The sequence below is a fragment of the Eleginops maclovinus genome, chromosome 18 (assembly GCF_036324505.1).
Source record: "Eleginops maclovinus isolate JMC-PN-2008 ecotype Puerto Natales chromosome 18, JC_Emac_rtc_rv5, whole genome shotgun sequence".
Lineage (NCBI taxonomy): Eukaryota > Metazoa > Chordata > Actinopteri > Perciformes > Eleginopidae > Eleginops > Eleginops maclovinus.
The window spans coordinates 23869713-23891290 of record NC_086366.1 but is presented as its reverse complement, the minus strand read 5'-3'; the positions used below and the strand labels follow the sequence as shown (position 1 = coordinate 23891290).

Below are 21578 nucleotides of genomic sequence, written 5' to 3'. Positions count from 1 at the left end.
TTTTGCACAAACGCCTTTTTACCATGAAAATACAGATAAATAAATCTATGTTTTTTTTAATGTCCCTTTAAGGCATTCACTGTCTTCGAGTGGGGCCATTTTTGTATTTTTAGTTGTTGGATAGATTCCTGAATTAGGATCTTAATCTTAAGAAATTGTAATGTTTTGTTCTAAGACACAAAATAAGTCTGTTAATACCCCACCTGTAAATTGCTGAATCTTGTATGTGTCATAAAAAAACGCAGTTGCTAACAAGTGAGACTAATAAAGGTCATCATGCCGAACATTGGCTGATTTTAGAATAGGGGTGGTGAAGTAAAGTTATGCAAGGGCTATTTACTTCTGCTGGTATTATCTTCAGTATCCCAAATCGAAAATCCCATTGCTTTTTATTTAGGGAGTCCCTGCAATGCTAACTTCCAGGTTGGCATATAAAATCACATATTCACTCACAAATCCAGTCCTCAATGCATTTTAAAACAATCACCATCATTTATTTACAATATATTAAACTGTAATGCAAAATGTATAACAAGTGGTCAATTTGTTCAATAATGAAAATAAACATGGACTATTTTCAAAGCTAGCATCAATCATACACATATTTATATATAAATACGGTGTGCAGTCAGCAATATTATGCCGGCGCTTTTGTTTTGTTTTCTGTTGAAGCGAGAAACTTTTATCAATAAGATCAAAAACACATTTCCACACTTGTGTTGTCTGCATAGAGAATAAAATGAAGACATGAGTATAAGAAAAAAGCATGTATAGTTGAATAACAACTTCTCCCACGATGAACAACATCCACACATTTTTTTTTTTCAGCCCCAAATGCCACGTCAAGCTCTCCTGGACTTTAAAAGGTTTCGCAAATACTTAAATGCTCCTCAAAAACCAGACAGATGAATAAAGCTTGGGATGTAACACTTTAGCAGCCATGAAATTGCAGGTTCCTATTCTCTTGCTGTTTCGAGGCATCATTGGGTTAAAAAAAAGAAAACCTGACAAATAAGCAGGCCTCATCGACACTGAACATGATTTCACATTATGGGTTGCAAAGGTGTCCAGTTATTGAAGTAATGTACACAATGAGGCTTGAAGGAGAGGACTGGTGATATTCAACAGTTGTCTTATATTATCATGAAAATACAATGAAAGATCAGTTAATGTCAATGGAAACACTGAAATTAGAGGATGATTTACATCTAACTTTGGTCAATTCTTACAGCCCAATTTCCTCCATTTAGCAGCAATATCACAAGCTGCTGGCAAAAGCTATCATAAGAGGCTGGGAGGGCTGACACTTATTCAGAATCAGTGCACATTGTAAAGAAATGTGATAATGGTATATGTAATGATGTTTAAATGACATCACTCTGGCCTATTGTAGGGCCTGCCGACTTATCTGTAAGCTAGGCTAATGTTCTAGCTGCTAGCGCCAAATTCAGAAAACTACTTAACAGTACTTGATGAATTATCATGAAACTAAACTAACTGAGAGGCAAAGAGTAGAAGAATGTGGATTACACACTATGGAGGGAAAGGTTGTACTAGGTGTTAGTTGAAAATTGCTTGAATTATATTTTTGGAAAAGACTATTAGTCCTGAATCAAATGTGAATATTGTCCAGTTAGCAAACAAGCTAGTTCAACCATTATTATTAATAAGCTTCCCAGTTGCTTTAAAACTACAGTGGCTGGCCATTTAGGACATCTATGTCCAGTATAAAATGTGAAAAATGTTATTGTCCAGTTAGCAAACAAGCTAGTTGAGCTGTTATCATTTACTAGCATTGTGTCAGTCAGTTTAAAACTACAGTGGCTAGCAATTTAGGAAATGACTGAACCTTTTTGAAAATCCCAATGTATTTGTGTAAGCCTTTAAAGGAAAGGAACCAAATAGCTTTGGGCTAAGAGTAGTGATGATGGTTGAAATGACAAAAAGACGTTGCAGGACCTTTGCGCTCAGAACATTGAGTCACAAATACTAAAGGTCCACGAAAGACATTGTTGGTTTTGGTCCTCCCATGTCATCTGTTGACTATAAGACAAATATAGAATAACACCAGTTACTTCCTAGAACATGCTGGTTGAGGAAACCATACAAATGACTGGTGCCCAAAGTCAGGTACATTCCCAGTGGAAAAGGAAAGCTGCGTGAACTCAAAACACAGACGACACGTAAAAAGACAAGCACAAGGACAAACCCACAAACTCTGGAAATTATTTAGTAAAATCAAGTCGAATTCAAAGTAAGGCAAGGTTTTTTGCAGAGGTAAGCTCAAACATCATGGAAAATAATTTGATCTACGGCGGTCCTCTGCAAACAAATCTATCAAACATCACAAAAAATATTCAAATGCTTTTATAGCAGAACAGTTAGTGTCGCTATCGTCCTCCCCTTTGAGGATGAGATCATTTACCAGCAAAAAGGCAGAACAACTTTCTCAGGCAAACAGATAGTGAGCAGATGATGAGAGCATACAGTGCAGCAGTGAATGAGATGCCACAGCTGCGGAGGAGAACACTAACATCAGATGGCACTTGAAACTCGAAATGGAAATAAGATCGAGGAGGGGAAAAAAAGGCTGCTGGGACTTTTCTCAGGACTCAATTGGCAATAAGTAAAACAGTGTGCTCACGTACTGAAACAAAGGCTTTTTGGCAATACATTGTACTATGGCAATACATATTATTGTGGTGTAATATATGTTAAGAAGAGAGGAAGCGTGAAAGAGACAAAGATTATCATTTCAACCTCAAGTTCTTTGGCTCACTTACAACCATACAGCCGAGCTACTGCTGCCTGCATGCGACCGGCGAAGTGGAGTGGTGAATAACGGAGCTGCTGTGTGTGCACTGAACAGAGACTGATGAGAGTTTGTCAAACTATGACCAATCCCGGGAGGATCTGCCATACTGTAGGAAGCTCTGTGAGTGTTATTTAGTGTGTGGTTGCGACCGCAATCGTGGTCAACTTTGCATGCAAGACAAACTGTCACAGTGCGAAGGGGGGGTGCGTTCAGAGGTGGGGTGCTGAAAGCGAGGACTACGACGAGGTCTCGTAAGGCCTGTCCTCGCCGTCGTCCTCTTTCATTTGGCTGCTGTATTTGTAACGGGAGTAAGAGCCCTGGGTCGCCCCGCCGCCTTCTTTTTCTTCTTCTTCCTCCTCTTCATCAGACCTATCGAAGTAGTAGTATTTTCGGCCAGCGGTGCTACAGGAAAGATTGGGAAGAAGCTGATGTTATTTTCGAGAAAGTGAGTAAAGGACAGTTTGGTGTCTCAGAGAGCTCAATGCACTGCCATATAAAATGAATAACTGATGTTGAGGAGACCTTAAGTAAGTCAATCCAGGGTTGCTGAGACTGGTTGGTAAGGTTGTGTTGTTGTGTTACAGCATGTTGAGCTCTCATAACAACCATGAACCAGCTTTCCATTTAGCTCCAGTGGGCAATACACCTCATGCAATATGGCACAACCAGAGCATGCAAAAGTGTTTTGTGATCTTTTGGTTACTGAGGGAATAAATGGATACCATTCTATTATTCAAAGTATTGTGACGAACGTGATTCAATACTCAGGTGAAACAGCTGCACTGAATTAGAAAATAAAACAAATGATTACCAATATCCAGACATGGTCTTTTTTTCTTCATCTCTATTTATCATAATGACCAAGAACAATACAATCCATTCAGCAGTCTACAAAAAGCGTAGCCAAGCTTCTTAGCATTATTTAACAATCAAACTGTGTAAATATTGCAAACTAGGGGTAATTACTGTCAACCTTGCATATCAAATGAAAGTGTTATTTGGTGTAAATCAATGCACGGGGTCTAATTAAAACTGCAGTAACGGGGCTGAAAGGGGAAATGTATTAAGGCCTTTCTTATTTGACTCATGTTATTTTAGGGCCATAAATCAAAGTGACATCTTGGGAATGATTAAGGGCCGAGTTAACATGCACGTTGAATAAAGCCTCTCACCAATACACTTCATGGTGGGAAAACATTCACAACCCCCGGCTTCCAGAGAGCCTCAATGAAAACCTTACTGAGCTTGTGAAAAGAGAACCATAGAGGCTGTTTAGTAGGTGGAGTAGTAAACATCAAAAATGGTCGGCATGCCTCAGGCACATCGTCAAAAAACCCCAAATTAGAATTTTGAAGTGTTTAATTCTGATCCCTGAGGGAAAGTCTTTGGTTAGGTCACACCATGCTTGAAAAACACACTTCAAGGTAAGCCCATCTCAGGCAGCCACCTACTGCCTGCCTCAGTCACTGTCCGGCCGGTACAGGTACTTCAACATCAGGTTGTCCACCCTCTTTTTTCTCTTCTTTTCATCCTTTTTGTTAAGGCCCTCACTTGGTGGCCTAGCTTCTTCTGCTTCTTCCTCTTCTGGGCTGGAAGCCTTTCGTACCGGGGCCCTCTTCACACTGTTGGAGCTACGGTAGGAAATGGTGGAAGCTCCGGAACTCGACTCCGAGTCCGATTCAGAATCTGAAGACGAAGACGATGAGGAAGACGACGAAGTTTCTGCCCTCTTCTTGGACTTTTTCTTCGACTTCTTGGACTTACTCTTGGAGCTGCTCCTGGAGCTGCTCCTGTGGCGACGGTCGTCTCCTGAGCTCTCGGACTCTGAGCTGTGGCTTCTCTTCTTTTTCTTGCTCTTGCCTTTGCTCTTGCTGCGGTGGCGAGTGCTGCAGCTGGTGCCGCTGCGGGGAGCCCTTGTGCAGTCCACTGCTGAGGCAGAACGCCTTAGACTGCTGGCAGGGCGACCAACGTCTCCGTTGCGGATACTTTTGCTGTCCTCTTTATCATTCCTGGATTTGTCTTCGTCAGCCTCAGAGTCTTCTAAGCTCGTACGCTTAAACTTGATAGGCTTGAAACTCAGAACCTCGTTGATGGCTTTCTCCAGGTCAGGGTCAAGATAATTACGATGACTGACTGGTTTGATATCTAAGATATCATTTGGGTCATTATCGGTAGTTGATGGTCTGGCCTGTGGTGGAGGCATAGAGACACTGCGGCCAGTGGACGAGTGAGGACTGTATGCTGATCTCTCGGTAAACGCCACGCTTCTGCTATCGTCAATATCAACATCAAACTCGCTCAGGCGGCAGCTGCGTGCCAGGGACATGTGGGATTCAGCTCGGCTTACGCTCCCAGGGCTTCGACCGCCGGTCCGTCGGCTAAAGCAAGGGCTGCTGGGACTGCTACCATAAGTTGAGCGCCCGCCTCTGCTCTCATCTAAGCGCGAGGTGCTTTGGTGACGTCCCAGTGGGCTTGATAGACCTAAGCTGATGGTGGACTTGGCGTCATTCTCGGGGCTCAATCCAAGACGCGTTGAGGCCCGACTTGGTGCAGCGTATGAAACGACTGATTCTTTGTCAAAGTCCCCCCAGCGGCTATCCATGCCTTTCCTGGCTCGGCTGTTGGCCTCTGAATAGGCCTGTGAGATGACCGAATCTCTGTCCTTCAGTGTATCCTCTGCCTGGGACTTCCGCCTGGAGTTCATTGAGTCATGCTGAAGATCTGAGTTCTTAGGTTTACCCTTATGGAAAGCGTCTTCTGAGTCTGCATTCTCCCTGAGGGCACTGAAGAGGGCTTCCCCTTTGCCCCCGATGGAATCAATGTTGGAGCGTTTTCTGTAGCTGAGCGAGCTCATCACTGACATAGGCCTGCTCGACTCTACCTCTTTGCCTTCTTTATTGGCTTCTTTCCATTCCTTACCCTCTTTCCACTCTTTCCCTTCCTTTGCGTCTACATTTGAGGCATATCTAGAAAGAAGCCACAGTGGAAAGGACAAAGGAAAGAAGACAGGTAGGGAGAAAATGACAGAGATGAGGTCAAGTGGAGGTGAGTAAAGGAAAAGAATAAAAACAAATGAATGAAACTGACGATAAAAATAGAAAAGTCATGAAATTTAGCAGAATGAGAGTAGAGCAATGAAGGACAGAGAAAAGAGAGCACAACTGTAGGCAACTGATAATGAACTAATAACGTTTTCTTTCCTGCATTGAAATGTAAAGACATCAAAATAATAGTATTGCCCAGCAATGACAGATGAAGGCCAGAGTAATGGTGAAAAATTGGACAAATCATGACTTCAATCCATTACAAATGCAATTTGAAGTAATATAGAGGTTTAGCCCACTTTGGCATAATGGCAACAAACACTCATCCAGCCAATTGAAAGGCAAAGTTTGAGTTTTATCCGTTAAATCTCGACAGTAAATGCTTAAGGTTGAAACTTCAATCTCACCGATTTGACAAAGGACTCTAATCTAGTAGCAACACTTGCTACAGTACGTAGAGTTGAAATGTAGAGAGAGTTAACTTTAAATTTCTATGTCGTGATTGTATGCATAATTCAAACATGTCGCTAGCTAGCTTAGCCGCATATCCACTGACACTAAGGCTAGCCTGCCCTATCAGACCACTGTGTGTTCATTTTATTGTCAGCAGACAAACTGTTGACGTTTTTAAATAATAACTATGAGTAGGCATAAATTTGGTTATGAAAGTGTTTAGAAAGATAATATGGTTAATATGATAATAGTTGTTCTAATGCTAATGTAGCAGCTAGGTGGCTCATGCTAACAGGCTGTGGTTGGTTCTAAGGCCTCGTTTTACTACTGCGCACATTCTGGTCGTCAGAATGTCAAGATGGCAGTGCCTGTATTAGAATTTTGCCTTCGCTTTTGTACAAAAAACAGTCTATATGTGAAGGACTGACACAATGTCCAATATACTTGTGCAAATTGGAAGACAGAGTGACATTAAAGTCACTTGAATTTGAAAGCTAATTCTGGGGAATCGGTCACTGTTTGTCTGTGGGGACATGCTGCTAAGAGAGATTAAAAGCTCAAAAAGTTTTTAAAGTTGGGAGTAGCTCAGCTGAGGAAGTGAAGTTAAATCTTCTGGTAAGGAGACAAATCTGGGGCAATGGAAGCTGTCAGCTGGCAGACACATTCATTAATCTCAGCAAGCGGCTCAGGTAGACTACGCCAGCTGGCTATTGGGCATGTCGATAAATCTACTATGGAGGTGGTTCTCCCCTCAAAAAAGTCTCCTTTTCACCGACAATAAAGACAAAGCGGCTTTGGAACACATCTAAGTAATAGCTCCCACCTTATTTCAACCAAGTGCTCTGCTGCTATTGCATTTTTTCCTCTGGGTAAGATCATTCAAACTACTACATCCCAACACAGTTCAGAAGCAGTCAAATGGGTAGACTGCTTAGTAATATCAGCTGCCTTTGTACTGACCTGGAGCTCTTGAGGCTGCCGTCATCTGAGAGGTTTTTGGCGGATCCTTTGTTTTTAGACAACCATGACTTCACCCCGTCTACACGGTCCTCCACCTCAGAGTCTGTGTCTGAATCCCCCTGACTGGAGAGGAGTCAGAGACAGGAGAACAAGTCAGCGGAAGCAAAGGAGAGATGCGGAGGAGGTTATGAATAGGAAAAACCGTCATATATTGTCATTCAAGAGAGGAGAGAAAAAGGCAAAACAAATGTTAGTGTGAAAGGAGAGACAACACTGGTAGAACAGTTCCTGTATTTCTCTGTAGCTGTGGATCCAAACAAGGAAGAACAGGCTGTAAGTGTTATTGCGGAAGCAAAGAAGGATTGTGACATTTATTCTGGATAAAAAGGCAGCACATGCTCAAAAAAGCCCCAGTAAGCACACAAACATGCCTCACCACGCAGCAGCTTCGTACTGCCATCACTGTTAGACGAGCGCTTTCATGGGCCTGCAGTTAGCATCTCAGGCACCCAGCACACATTCTACATTTACCTCTCCCAGCAACTACTTCAGAGCCCCAGTAGCACCTTGACAGGAACAAGACCCAGCGATAGAGCCTGAATATAGGAACTATTCTTGTTATTTGAAATATAGTTAAGATGGTTGAATGATTGGGGTTAAACTGACAACCTGCCTGGTTGTAAGATCACTCATGTTGCTGTAAAGGGGTCATACAATGTTTAGTATCACAGAGCCATAGCTACTAGCATAACACACCTGCATCTCTGACCCGAGTTACATTGTGGGTATTGAAGACGGCACGATTTGGCAACAAGAAGAATGCATTGAATATTAAAGATGATATCTGTAGTTTGGCTGCATATTGGGTTTTCTTCTTGTTAAAACGTGCTATGCTAAATCAGCGGCGTTCACTTCAGAACGATTTTCAGAAGATACTTTATATATTTGGCCTCAGATTACCATTTTATTTGGTTGTACTCGTGTTTTGGTATAAAAAAGCCTTTATCAGAGTACCAGAATAAGTGGCAGCCTTTGAAAGGCACTAACTTCTCTCGCCATATTGAGCAATATTACACAATGGACACCTTGCATTTCAGTTATGCCCCTAAACATCAAATCATTTGTAGTTATTCAGGTTTTTCTTCCCCTGCTGTTTGATACTTAGACTCGCGTTTGTGTTCCGCTCAAGCTCATCTTGTGTTCTCAATATGTTTTGGTTCACAAGCCGTTATTAATTAGGTCTTAAGACATAAATGTTCAATAGAATGTGGTTTCAGACTGAGATTGGGAGTAATGGTGCAATCAATGCTTGTTTGAAGACACTACTAGAGGTGTTGTAATGACAGCTTGTTGCTGAAATGCACTGACGTAAAAGAATAAATGGTAAAGTGAGGCCATAGTAAAGAGATTTAGTAGCACTTTCTAGGTACCTAAATTGTTCTTACATCAGCTGAGCACACAATTCTCTGAGAGGAGCTGCACCTGGCTTTCATTGGACATTTAACAAAAGCTTTAGCAGTAAATATACTCCTGACATCTAGATATTTTAGTGTTTTTTTTTGCAAATTGACACATTTTGGCGGGTTTGTTCTATACTTATATTTGTCTTTGTGAACAGCCTTCATCAGGATATACCTTCATATACCTCGTAAATCAAGAGCGACACCAAAATAAAACCCTGTGAAATTAGAGGACTTCCATTCCTATCAATATCATCAAGACAATCAGTTGTTGGGGAAAAAACAGGAAGTTGCCGAGCTGCACAACGGAGTGGCAGAAAACGTCCAAATATACCTTTCATCTGATAATTATTTTCATCACCAGTCCTGCGCACACACGCAGTCATATGCATACACAAGTAATTTCCGTTCTTGACGGAATGATTTGGTACACAGCTGGGCACTGCGCCGTTTCCCTCTCAATTATCATTACACATTCACAACCACTGCGAGCCACGGAGTAAAAAAAAAGAGAGGGTTTGTCATAAAATTTGACACGGATGAAGAGAGCGCAACACTCATTAAGTGTCGTCAAAGCCCAGTGCTTGTGTGTTGCTGTGAAATTAAGTTGTTACAGCTTAATAGTCCTACAGAGACATCAGAGGGGTGTCTCAACGTCTCTGCATCCGTTTCAGAAAGCCTCCCATCTTGCAGTGGAAGAGAGAGAAAAACATTCTTTTCTCCAGCACTCAGAGCTCACAAAGGCCCACTAAAACCTATGATAATTCCAACATGTTATTGCAAATGTTATTTTTTAAAATAATGGCGTGCCCAGTGAAATCCAAATCCATGTCTTACTAGCTTTTATGGAATACAATAACCTTGGGCGGTAATGCTAGGACAGCATTCATGCCAAAGCACAGGAGGGAGGTGACCAACCCTTAAGCTGTTATTAGATTTTCAAATCAGGCCTCTACTATTATGCAATCCTACTGTTATGATGACAGAGCAGTCAAGTGTCCATCTCTGGTACTGGGGACTTTTGAGAAAAGAATCAATAAACATAACTGAATAAGTAACTATTTCTGCAAACCCTTTTTTAGAGTTAAAGGCTCGCAAGGATTTGTGTGTTCATCAAGTTTTGTTGAGTCAACTCTTATCTGGAGCCCTTATACATGATTCCTTTATAACCTGTGTGTTAACTGGCAACAATTGTTTAAAAATAACAACTCCTACCTCGAGAACATATGAAAATTAGATTGGGGAAACCAAGCTCAGCTGAGGTTATTTTCCCCTGTAATCGTAGTGACACTGGCGACTCTCCTTAAACTAAAGGTTTCAGAGGGTCATGGTAAGCAACGCTTTGAACTTGAAATGCTTATGCCCAATATGTTTTGAGCAGAGGAAAGGTAATTGCTGCCTGGCCTGGACTGTTTTATGTCAGTTTACAATGTTTTGTGTTCTAGTACCACACAGTCATAGGCAGTGTGTGGCAAGGGTAAGGCTGCCAAAAACACTTCTGCTGTGTCTCAATTTGCATACTTCTGTACTGTTGGTATTTTGAGTACATAAGTGTGTCCCAGTGCGAAGTATTTCAAAATGCACTTTGAGTACCTGAATGGTGAACTACACATTCACAAAGAAGAGTAGAACGCTGGACACTTATCATACTGAACAACCGCTATCTTTGCTAACTGTTGAAAGTTGTCAACACCACAAACAAAATGTTTTGCATGTGTTTTTTGTTGTTGTTGTATTCGATAAACGTACCACTATAATAGAGTTAAAAAACAATCATAAATGTTAGAGGGTTGACTGAGCAGTCTGTAATGATTTGCAACCGCAAACAATAACATTGCTAGCAACATTCTTGTTTGCTAGTTAGCTAGCAAGCTAAGAGCAGCTAGTCGATAGCCGCTGTTAGCTGCAGCAATCTAACACTAATATGACACAGCAGACAGCTGTGTGCATTTCAGATAACACTACCTGATTGAAATACACACTCTGTTTACAGTCCAAGCCATGGCAGTGTATTACGAGAAGAATCTGAATTGAGACACAGCATTTGCCTTAAAACAGTCATCAAATTAGAGATGCTACCAGCAAATATTGTAGTAAAATAAATTATATGTGTTGACAGTAAATGTTTTGCACCGACGTTCAGTATTAATCGATTAATAGCTTAGTTTTCATTAAAAGAGCCTTCATATTTTGTGTCATTATTTTCCAGGACCTTCTTATCGGTGTGCTTTTGTTATACATTCAGAGCACATAGAGAGAGCTCACAGGTCTACAACCAAAACCACATTGTGGGCAATATACAATTGCGCACTTCACACATGGTGTCAAACACAATTTATGTCCTTGACCACCATACCATTAGTTAAGCCCTGCAGAGAGCCTGGGGGAAGCAAACAAACACAGTGCTGAGGAGACATTAATTGTCTGTGACATTCTGCCGCCATTGGTTGAACGTCTCTGTTACACACTATTACATTCATCATTAGCTTCTATGGATCCTCCTGCTCTGCTCTGCTCCTCTGTGTCCCTGGGTCTTACCAACGACTCTGTTCATGCCTCCGATATATGAAACTGTCGACCTAGTGAAGTCCCTGTGGCTTTGTAGCGCAGACAGGCATATGCATCGTCTCCAAGACCGTCAGGAAACATCCTCTCAGCCACTGCGTGTTAAGAGAAGGTAACATAGTTCATCTGTGCTGTGAAACGTACACTGTCAAGAGCAGTGACTTTGAACAGTCATTCATTAGATGACACATGAAGCTACAAAAGCCTTTCCTCAGTGTAATCAAATATCTGGGGTAAAGTGAGTTCCACTTTTGATTTTTTTTTAAGTAATAGAGAAGGTCTTTGGAGATGCATCAGTGATATCATTTTATCCTCCAAGCCCCTGTTGGCTGTCTGAGAACATGTTTGATTGACGGCCGAGCCAAAGTAAACACATTTATCCTGCTACTGAATTTAAAGTCTGCGACAGGCAGCAGTATCTGAGCAGTATTGAGGAACAAGGACCACCACATTTGAATTTACAGCTCTGGAAAAAAACAGACCACTGCAGCATTATCAGTTTCTCTGGTTTTACTATTTATAGGAATGTCTTGAGTGAAATGAATTTTTAATTGTATTGATTGTACTCTATAAACTACTTGGAGTTCAACAGACACTGGAATGGCTGCCATATGTAGAGATTTAGATTCAAGAACGATTTGGAGTGGTCTCTTTTTTCTGGAGCTGTTTATTTAGAAACTTGTGCTAAACAAGCACATTTTAAATATTGGTGCGACTCTAGAACAGCCCTGTATTTACACAAAATCAATATTGACTTTCACAAGTTAGTGTCTGGAATATTTCAAATACAAATCTGAAGTTTACAAATAGCCCTTGATTTGTCATTTACAAAGTAAATTATGTTTGGAAAGAAAACTAAGCAAAAAGGGCTCTTGTATTAGATGGCTCATACAGCTTTACACAAACTGGATTACACTGTATTTGAATGTATAGCTACATTATTTACGGAAATAGAAATGCATGTTTTATCTGAACACCGAAAAGGATGAGCTGTATTATTCAGAGGTGTCAGTGCAAACAGCCAGTTACAAAAACACGTTGGTGTCTTTGACAACAGCCGGTCCCCCTCCTCCCCCCCCCCCCCTCCTGCAGCTCTGATGAATAACCCTTCACACTGACAGGAAACCGGACTGGCTGAGGGCCACAGGTTAACGCAGCATGCGTGCTACTTGCCCGGTGAGCAAGTCAGCTTTTTGTACGACATTTGAGCGTTCTGCATTATTAAGCAAGGTGCGAGTCATAGATGGATGAGGAACACACTCTTTTTGTCTCCCTGTCGGAAAGGCAGTCACTGCCGAGCCACAGTCACATCCAGCCCTGGAGCGGGCCGATTAAATATTAAAAGGTGGCCCCCGGGAGCCAGAGGTGGACTCGTCGGCGACCGCTGTTTATACATGACACCGTGAAGTCTGACATGATGCCCTCAGACCAAGGTGGTAAACACAGCTGGACACACCCCCCCGGCTGTGTGTAGGAGAAGTGTGAGGAAGATCTCGGCCTCCAGGGGGATCACTTGAGAGATCAAGACCCTGTGCCTTTCAATTCAAAGCTTTGCAAAGCGGTTAAAGAGAATCGAGGAAGGAGAGGTTTCATGCTGGGACTGGAGTAACGTATTGTCAGTGGTATTCATGCATCGCAGCATGTGAAGGCATGCAACGAACAGTAAACTGTGTGTTACAAGGGAATCTCTGAGCACTGTTGATGATGCATTATCCCCCGAGCCTTCACACATCAAAAGAAAAATCCCCCCCCGTCTTGGATTTACTGTATCTCTGCATCTGCCATGAGGCATTTGAGATGTTGAACATGTGTGCATCTGGAACTGAGCCATCCTCTTTGATTCTGAGGGCTTGACACCAAAAGTTGATGTCTTGAAATAGATGAAAATCACCAGACAACAAAATTGGCCAAGGAGCCTTTCCAAATCATTCTTAGTTTTGCTGTCAGGGGGGGATTTTTCCTTCAAATATCAGCTCGTTTCTAACAGTGTGACAGCCAGAAAGTGATGGGCTAACTGGACCATATCTAAACCCAGAGAAAACCTTTTTCTCTTTCTTCAATATCAACCTCTCGAATAAATGTTCAAAGACTGGAGAATACTGCATCATTTCCAGCGGGGCGAAAGAAAAAAAAAACACAAGTCAAGGTTCCTCACGCTCTGTTCTGTCTTTTCTGATACTTTGTCACCATGTCTTGCAAACTGGTCGTGGTGATGATGGGTGGAGGCACAGAGAAGAAAAGAAAAACAGAAGACAACAGAAAGGAAAACAGAACATAAGAATTAAGACAAAAATAATATGTAAAACATGAGAGAAAATCAAAATAATGCTTTGAATGAATGATGGTTAAAAATATCTCTACAAATATGTGTGTCATGGCAGATGCTATGATGACCCAGTTTTTGATTTGCGTTTGGCGAACTGACTGTACGGTGTGCAAGGGACTCAGCATGCCACCTCATCCTGCTCTAGTACTGCATACAGAGAAGGAGAGGGACGATAGCCCTGACTCTGTGTGTGTGTGTGTGTGTGTGTGTGTGTGTGTGTGTGTGTGTGTGTGTGTGTGTGTGTGTGTGTGTGTGTGTGTGTGTGTGTGTGTGTGTGTGTGTGTGAGAGACTGTAAGGCTCAGCATGCGACTGGGCTTTATCCTGGCTGTGAATAATACAACGTGAGAGATGTTTTATCAAGAGATCATTTCAGTGTGGCTCACTCACTCCCTCGTCTAGTAGAGTGGTGGAGTATTTCTCTAGTTTGACCCGAGAGTAAGCATCCCAAGGGCTCCCTCCACGAAAAGCAATCAGAGTTTTACATTTGATTTTGGAATATCGCAGAAAATAAGATCTTCGGGAAACACATGTTTATGATATTTACATGTTTCTTTTCAGTAGGATAATCTACTACAGATTTGGCTATAAACAAACGACATACATGGCCGTCGCATGACTTCATGTCACTGCTAAGCTAAAAAACGTTTATGTTTGACTTGCTGATGTTAAATAGTCTCACTTGTTACTGACCTTTTTAAAAACACATAAATGCTTCAGATGTTCACCAGGGGGGTGTTTACTGACATATTTTATGTCATGGAACAAAATGTAACACTTTATAACGCTTGTATTAACCATAGATCTTATTTCTGCAATATATCCCCAAAAACCTGGATTTCAAGACACCTACAGCTAACTAATTAACATGTTGTATCTACATTGTTTTATGAAATGTAAAAATGTGTGTTTATGTAACTCCTCTCAGGCTTTAGCGTTGCTTGACAGTTACAGGTGGAGAGCAGGTTGTCGCTTTGTTGTCTCTCCAGGCACAATGGAACCTGGATATCTAAGTCAAAGCTTTGTTCTACACACAGACGTAAGACTGATTTCAGTCTGCTCATGTCACAAAATCAGATACAACAGGAAGCTGATGTAACTATTTCATCCTAGTATCCTAATATGGCAGAATGAGCATTTACAGCGAGAAGTGCTCTCAATAGATACTCCAAAAGAGTAGAAGAAACAACTGTACATAGAATGCAAGTCAGAATCCAGATGTTTGCCTGCATTTTACAGCATTGTACAGTTATTTAAAATGTTAGCAAAAATGTTGCACAGAGGATGGAAATTGCAACCAATTACCCAAATGATAAGCCTTAAAACACCTTGGACAAATCTGCGGATAATTGTATATTTGTTCAAAAAAAAATCAGGATACCTTTATTCGTCTCAGAGGGGAGATTTAGGAAACTCCAATTCATTTTTTGAAAAATAAATTGGGAAATTTGTTTGAGAGTTGAAAAATAGAAACAGTAGTCAGTGATCCTTGAGCGAGGATTACTTTGTCAAACCATGATTTTTTCTCCATATATAACCAGAGGGGGAAGATCCAAGCTAACAGTGATTTCTTTGTACCTGTTGATGAGGTCTTCATTGTCGTCACTCTCCATCTCGTCCTCGATGGCTGCCTGCAGGTCACCGATCCTTTTGAAGGCCAGCTTAAGGTCTGCCTGCAGGCTCTGATTAGCAGCCTCCAAGCTCTCGATGTCCATTTCCTGTTAATGACACGAGAGTCAGCGGGCTGGGATCAGAGGTGGACCATATCAATGCTGCTTGTTGCTGGATGCGTTGCAGGCTCATGGATAATTGTTGGAAGCAATCTCATTATTGTCCTTACCAGCTCGTGTTTTTTGCGGCTGGCCTCAGATTCCTTCTTGGCCAGTTCGATCGTCTCCTCCTTGTTGTCGCGGATCTGTCTCTGCAGCCGTTTGTTTTGTTCCTTCTCTCGGATCTCACCGCTGCTGCGCAGGTCTCGCTCCTCGGTCAATTTCTCCAAGTTCTCCTTGAGGCGAGCTACAAGGCTCTGTGCGGCAAAGATAAAGAAGGATCAACATAAGCTCACACTGGTACCATACATACAGCCGCGGAAAAAATGTAGACACCACTCCAAATTGTTCTTAAATCTTTATCTCTACACGTATGGCAGCCATTCCAGTGTTGGTTGAATTCCCACACAGATAAAAATTGTCAGTAGTTCAGAGGATGCAATATTCAAAGACATACCTAGATATAATAAAACAAGAGAAAATGGTAATGCTGAAGTGGTCTCTTAATTTTTTCTGCGGCTGTATATTACACACATTTGGACAGTACACATTTACACAGGGCCATCCGGAAACACCTTGCACACCCTGTTCTGGTATATTACTGGGCAGCTGTGGCTCAGGGGATAACAGGGGGATCCAACAATCAGAGGGTCAGTGGTTCAGGTGGTTTAGCCTGAAGGTTAATAATTGCGACCTGGACTTTATGTTCTCGCTTCCGGTTAGCATTCAGACTCAGCCTTCAGACTCATGACATTCAGAATTTTATTTCATGTCTCCCCGGAGAAGAATAACTGGACAATTTGAAATATATTCCTAATGATGGTGCTAGATGATCTACAAAATGATTACGATTCATCCTGAGAGGAAAACGAATATCTATTACAAATGTAATGTGAATAAATACCATATTTGGTGAGATACTACACTAGAAAAAAAAGTGGTGCTATGACTGGTAAAGGGACCATAAATCCCTGCTGCAACATTTATGATATCTATATCTCTTTCTTCTATTATTTATTATTTAAAACTTTCTCTCCATTTGGCTAGCACTCCAACACATTGTAAGTCATAGGCTAGTCGCGGAACATCTCTAAGCGATAGACCAATCCCAACAGAGCAGGACAGCTAACCAGTCAGAGAAGACTGGGCTCTGGTTTCAGACAGAGGGTGAAAAGATGTGCTACAGCACAGGCAGTCTGAGAAAAATAAAGAGCTTTTAAACATTAAAGCATGTAAGTAGTAACAGAGTAGAGGCAGAAAATGACCATTGACTACAGCTCCTATTAGAAAACAGTACTAGTATTAAGAACACATCATTACATTTATCACAGTCCCTGTAACACTAAACAATATAGCACCACTATGAAAGGGGTTTATCTTTGCAAATTAAATGAGGTATTGACTGAGTTAATCCATGAATGTAAACCAGTAATAAGAAATCAATAGTGCTCTTGAGCATCAATTCAGTATGAGTATTTTTTTACAACCCTAGATTCCATGATGCATTGGAGTGGTGCAGCGGACTAGCATCACATATGTTTCAACAGCTGACTCCTATACGCAGTCTGTCTTCAGTCTGTGCATCAATGACAGCAGCATACTGTACTTCATCATCGAGTTAGCTCCTGCATTAGCCACAAGCCCTGTCTATATTTCACATTCTGAGTGGGTGTTGTACCGTGCCTCCTCACATCTGTATTGATTGAGCTCTGCTACCTCCAGCTTTGATAAGTTATGCCACTCTGAAATATTCCCTTACTTTTTTAAAATGCTGGTAAAAGAAAAAAGCCATAAAAATCCCACAAAAAGCAAGGCAAAGTCTAACTGTGTGTATTTTCTTAACTCTGCATATTCCACCTCAGGCAAACAAAGAAAAAATCACATTTAATAAATAAATCTTTTGCCTTTGGAGGGCGAGAAGCAGAGGGAGTTTGCCTGGCGGTGAGCACATTGCACAGTTAGTAATTACTAAACCGAACCTGCAAAACTGAGCACAGGTTCATTTTAGCAGTGGGCGAGAGGATTTCAATTTGTCCCTAGGAGTGAGCAGATGGTAACCTTTATCCCTCACCTGTGCTCTTTGTCTCCAGCAAAATCAGAAAATAAACACAAAAGCCGTGATGCTAACTGGCAGTGGTCATGTACATTACATGTGGTGGCATTTACCATCAGTTAAACATGACATTTCTTTGTCTCTGCGGTACATTTTACCCCCCCCACCCCACGACCTCCTCCCATGGCATGCTCAAGCTTCCTCGAACAGCTGCCTAACCAACACCAGCACTCCCCCACCATTGTTTTCGTTTCTCACCTCCAGCCGTTTGACTTGGGTTTTCTCAAAGTCCAACTTGGTCTCCAGCTCGCGGATCTTAGCCTCCTGCCGGCTGACAAGAGATTTCTCCACCATGGACTGCTCCTGGAACTCCAGCTGGCTCTGGAGTCCTTGCAGCTAAGACACAAACATACACAACTTTACATGTCTATACATGCTTACTCATAAATAAAAAAAAGGGTTTTATTTCAAAGCTTTTCGTCTCAAGGTACACATTCAAGGCGTGACACAAGGCTCTGTCCTGGGTACACTACTTTTCTTTATTTATAGTGGTACAACTGTCTTCCTGTAGCACTACTCTGCTCTGAAGACAACTCCCCATCCTTATGGATGTTCATTCGTATGACCTTAGAGCCTTTATTTCCTTTATTTTCCTTTATTTTTGGCGACATAACATTTCCTCCAAATAAATCACCAAAAGACAAACTGGTATTTTAATTATTGATTCAAAAAAATGAAAATTGTTGATGTTTTCAGTTATAAATTCTCTAATAGCTAATCAGTTGCTGTTACTGATTATATATAAAAACCTATGGCCTCTTTGGTCACAATGACATTAAGACAGATCATTGGTTTTTTCAATTTTAAATATTTAAAGCTTTATTCAGACCTGGGGTGAGGATGTTATCCCCATATAACCAGCACGGGCAACCGACCACATGACAATATACTTGGACTTACAGTATATGTCAAACTTTAGACAGAGAAAGTCTAGGTGTTCCCCTCTGCATCCGGTCATTATGCAAACCTAGGCTAACCACATAGTGACTCCGGCTCTATGCTAACCACACAAGCATAATTTGTCTGATTAAAATCATTTATATTGCTACTTTAAAATAACAAAAGGAAGGTGAGAGAGGTGAGGTATGGTTGGTTTCTTTCTCTTTTAGGTAAGTTGCAGCATTTTCTGTTGCTCTCAGTAAAGATACGTGCCCTGAAACTGAACCTTTAGATGTTGATTTCATAGTAAAGAAAAAAGGTCGGAGATAGGGGTCTAATCACCGCTTTCTCTTTGCTGAGTTTGATTTGACATGTACAGCTGTGTCTGACGGAGAAAAGACTCAGCAGCAGCCGTCATTATGAGGAAGACAGCTATAGCATGTTCAGCATTATTGCTTGTCTGAGCTTGGGAGACCATCTGTGTCACATATTGCCAGTGCCAATCCTACCTGAATGACACATCAATTACATCAAGGGTTGTTTTTTGTTAATAGACCAAGGCAAAAGAAGCAGGGCTGCACATTCTAGCAAGTTTGCAAATGGGATTCAGCACTGGGCACTGCAGCAGAGAAAACTCTAGATGGTGTCAGGGGAGGGAAAGTGGATCCTGTTCTCAACCTTGTTCTTCATTGCTATAGTACCAAACCCTGACACATCTTTATAAGATCAATGAATTATGTTTTCTAATTTGTTATTTAGCATCCTTTAAAGCCTTACAATGTGCGACATGACTTTAATGCTCACTAACACTTCCTACTGGCCACCCTCTGACGTCCTGTATACTTTTGAAAGGGGACAGATTTTTGATGGTATGCTTAGGGCAGAAAACCAGCATCTACCTTCTCCTGAACCTCCTGCTTCTCCTTGAGGGCCTCCTCCAGCTGGGCTTGTAGGTCACTGATCTGAGCCAGGTTCTGGGCCGACTGAAAACACAAAGATAGAAGCAAAGTCAGCGAGCAACATGAAACTGCAGGAGCACTTAATTTTTACAAGTGCATCAACTCTGCAGACTGCACATGCAGCTAAAATTCAGAAAAATAAATCCAAAACAAAACAATAAAAAGCTTCACCTAGCTCCAATAAAACATGATGACATCATCATGACTTTACCTAGACAAATACATCCGCTGGCAAGATATTTTTTGGTCTGCAGAAGGCATATCAATAAAATCTTATCTCAATATGACCCGAGTGAAACATTTGAGACGAGTGGTTTTCACAGTAGATGAAGCACTCTGCTACAGCGCGTCCCACGGGGAATTCAGCTGTTTCAATAATGACAGGAAGGATGGACTCATTTGGAGCCAGTAGAAGCAGATCACTCTTCATCCATCAGCAGTGAAAAAGAGGTGCTTTCACTCCACTCCCCCCTTGCTGTTCATCTGCATATACAGTTAGATTAATGGAAGGGGGGAATAAGAGATAGCCTAATGCAACTTCTTTCAAAAATGTCTCAATTGGTACGGATGTATATGGTGAACATCGATCCCACAAAAAATGTGCGTTGGTGGTTTAAGCTTTGCTAACGATGTGTTTTAGCAAAATAACATTGAACATACTGTATGTGGAAAACTAGCTGATTTATTTTATTTTATTAAAGCTATAAAATTACCCAATTTATTTCACAACATATTTATTAACAGGATAAATAAAATGGCCTTTTAGCTAACTTGCTAACATTTTAAGCTAACTTCCTGAGACATATCTAAAATCTGCGGTAAAAGCTACAATGTTTTTACATGATTGAGGGAAGTTTCTGAACAAATAAATGAGAAATAAATTTGCTTCTGGTTGACTTGTGCAGATCAGGGTTTTATGGGTAACCTGAAGTCTCTGACAATCACAGAGAAACTAAAATATGTCGGCTAAATCAAGTCGCTTGATTCAACTTCTGTTAATTTCTTTGTATTTCCACTCTATGAAATGTGATAATCATTTAAAGAATCAAGCTGCATATAGGAAACAGAAGCCTTTGGTGGTGGTTGTGATTTTCAGGGGCAGAAAGCAGACCTGGGCCACAGCAGCCTTGTGTTTCTTCATCAGCTCGTTCATGTCCTCCTGGTCCTCCTCCATCCTGGACTGCAGGTCGTTCTTCTCTCTCTGCAGGCGGCTCAGCTGCTCCTCCAGCTGCAACACAGACCAAATAATAAGTCAGCCCAGCTGCTCTGGAACTATGTCAGACAAAATTAGATAAGGAAATGCCACCTTCTCCCAACAAAACCAAATCACTTTACGGATACGAAACCTCAATTCAAAAAAGCTGTTGGCCTCACACACAGTCTCTAAACATATTGCTCCACAACTTAAATTATTTTTTATTATACAACGCATACAAAAAATGCAGAATTTCATCACATGATCCCCTTTAGAAAATAAGATTTATTTAAATTAATACAAGTGCACATTAATAAACATACATTTCTATTGGTGTTATATTCATTATCATTTTTCATTCGAGTGTACAATTTGTTATTTTGTGCACATAAATGAGTCTTTAAATCACACCTCTGTAGAGGCAGTATACCATGCACTCTGGAGTATACACTGCTTTACATTTTGGTAGCCAATCCATACATTTTCCTTGCATCATCTCCATAAACAGGTTGTAAAACGCCTGGAGCCTTGCTTTGACTTTGAAGGTGTGCAGAGAGGTTGGTGTCAGGCGAGACCCCTTATAAGCTCTTACACAGCCCCCCCCCCCCCCCCCCCTCTCCTCTCATGACAAGGGTTATTAAAGGTCCCAGTCATAACCGAGATATCCAATTAGAGGCTAAAAGCTAGCTAGTACCTCCAGTTGAGGGGAGGGACAGTGCTGAAGTAATCCTATTGCTGTAATGACTAGGGGTAATATATATGAGAATGAGAGGCTAGTGGTGCAGAGCCAAGGATTAATAAATGATGACTAATGTGACTTTGTGAAAAGGCTAATGAATCCATTTGCACATAGAGAGTGGATGAACAGTCAGGGACAGGCAGAGCTGACACTGTGCCACCTATCTTATTAAGAAATCGTGTGTTGGGCTGCCACATCACTCAGTGATTAGAGCTGGCAGCCTATGTACTAGTGTTTGAATCTGGCTTGAGGTCCCTTTACATGTGTCATCAGCTCCATCTCCCCCTTCCAACACTGTCACTC

The 21578-nt window shown here is 41.4% G+C and overlaps 1 protein-coding gene across 1 annotated transcript in view; it reads right to left on the bottom strand.

The window, feature by feature from the left end:
• Positions 1–468: 468 nt before the first annotated feature.
• LOC134879752 (unconventional myosin-XVIIIa-like) overlaps positions 469–21578 on the bottom strand; it is a 125068-nt gene continuing 103958 nt past the window's right edge. Inside the window, 9 exon segments of the mRNA XM_063906248.1 lie at positions 469–3217; positions 4267–5781; positions 7273–7395; positions 13453–13497; positions 15200–15339; positions 15462–15647; positions 17702–17839; positions 19282–19365; positions 20453–20569. Coding sequence (XP_063762318.1) covers positions 4275–5781; positions 7273–7395; positions 13453–13497; positions 15200–15339; positions 15462–15647; positions 17702–17839; positions 19282–19365; positions 20453–20569 — 2340 coding nt within the window. The 3' untranslated portion in view covers positions 469–3217; positions 4267–4274.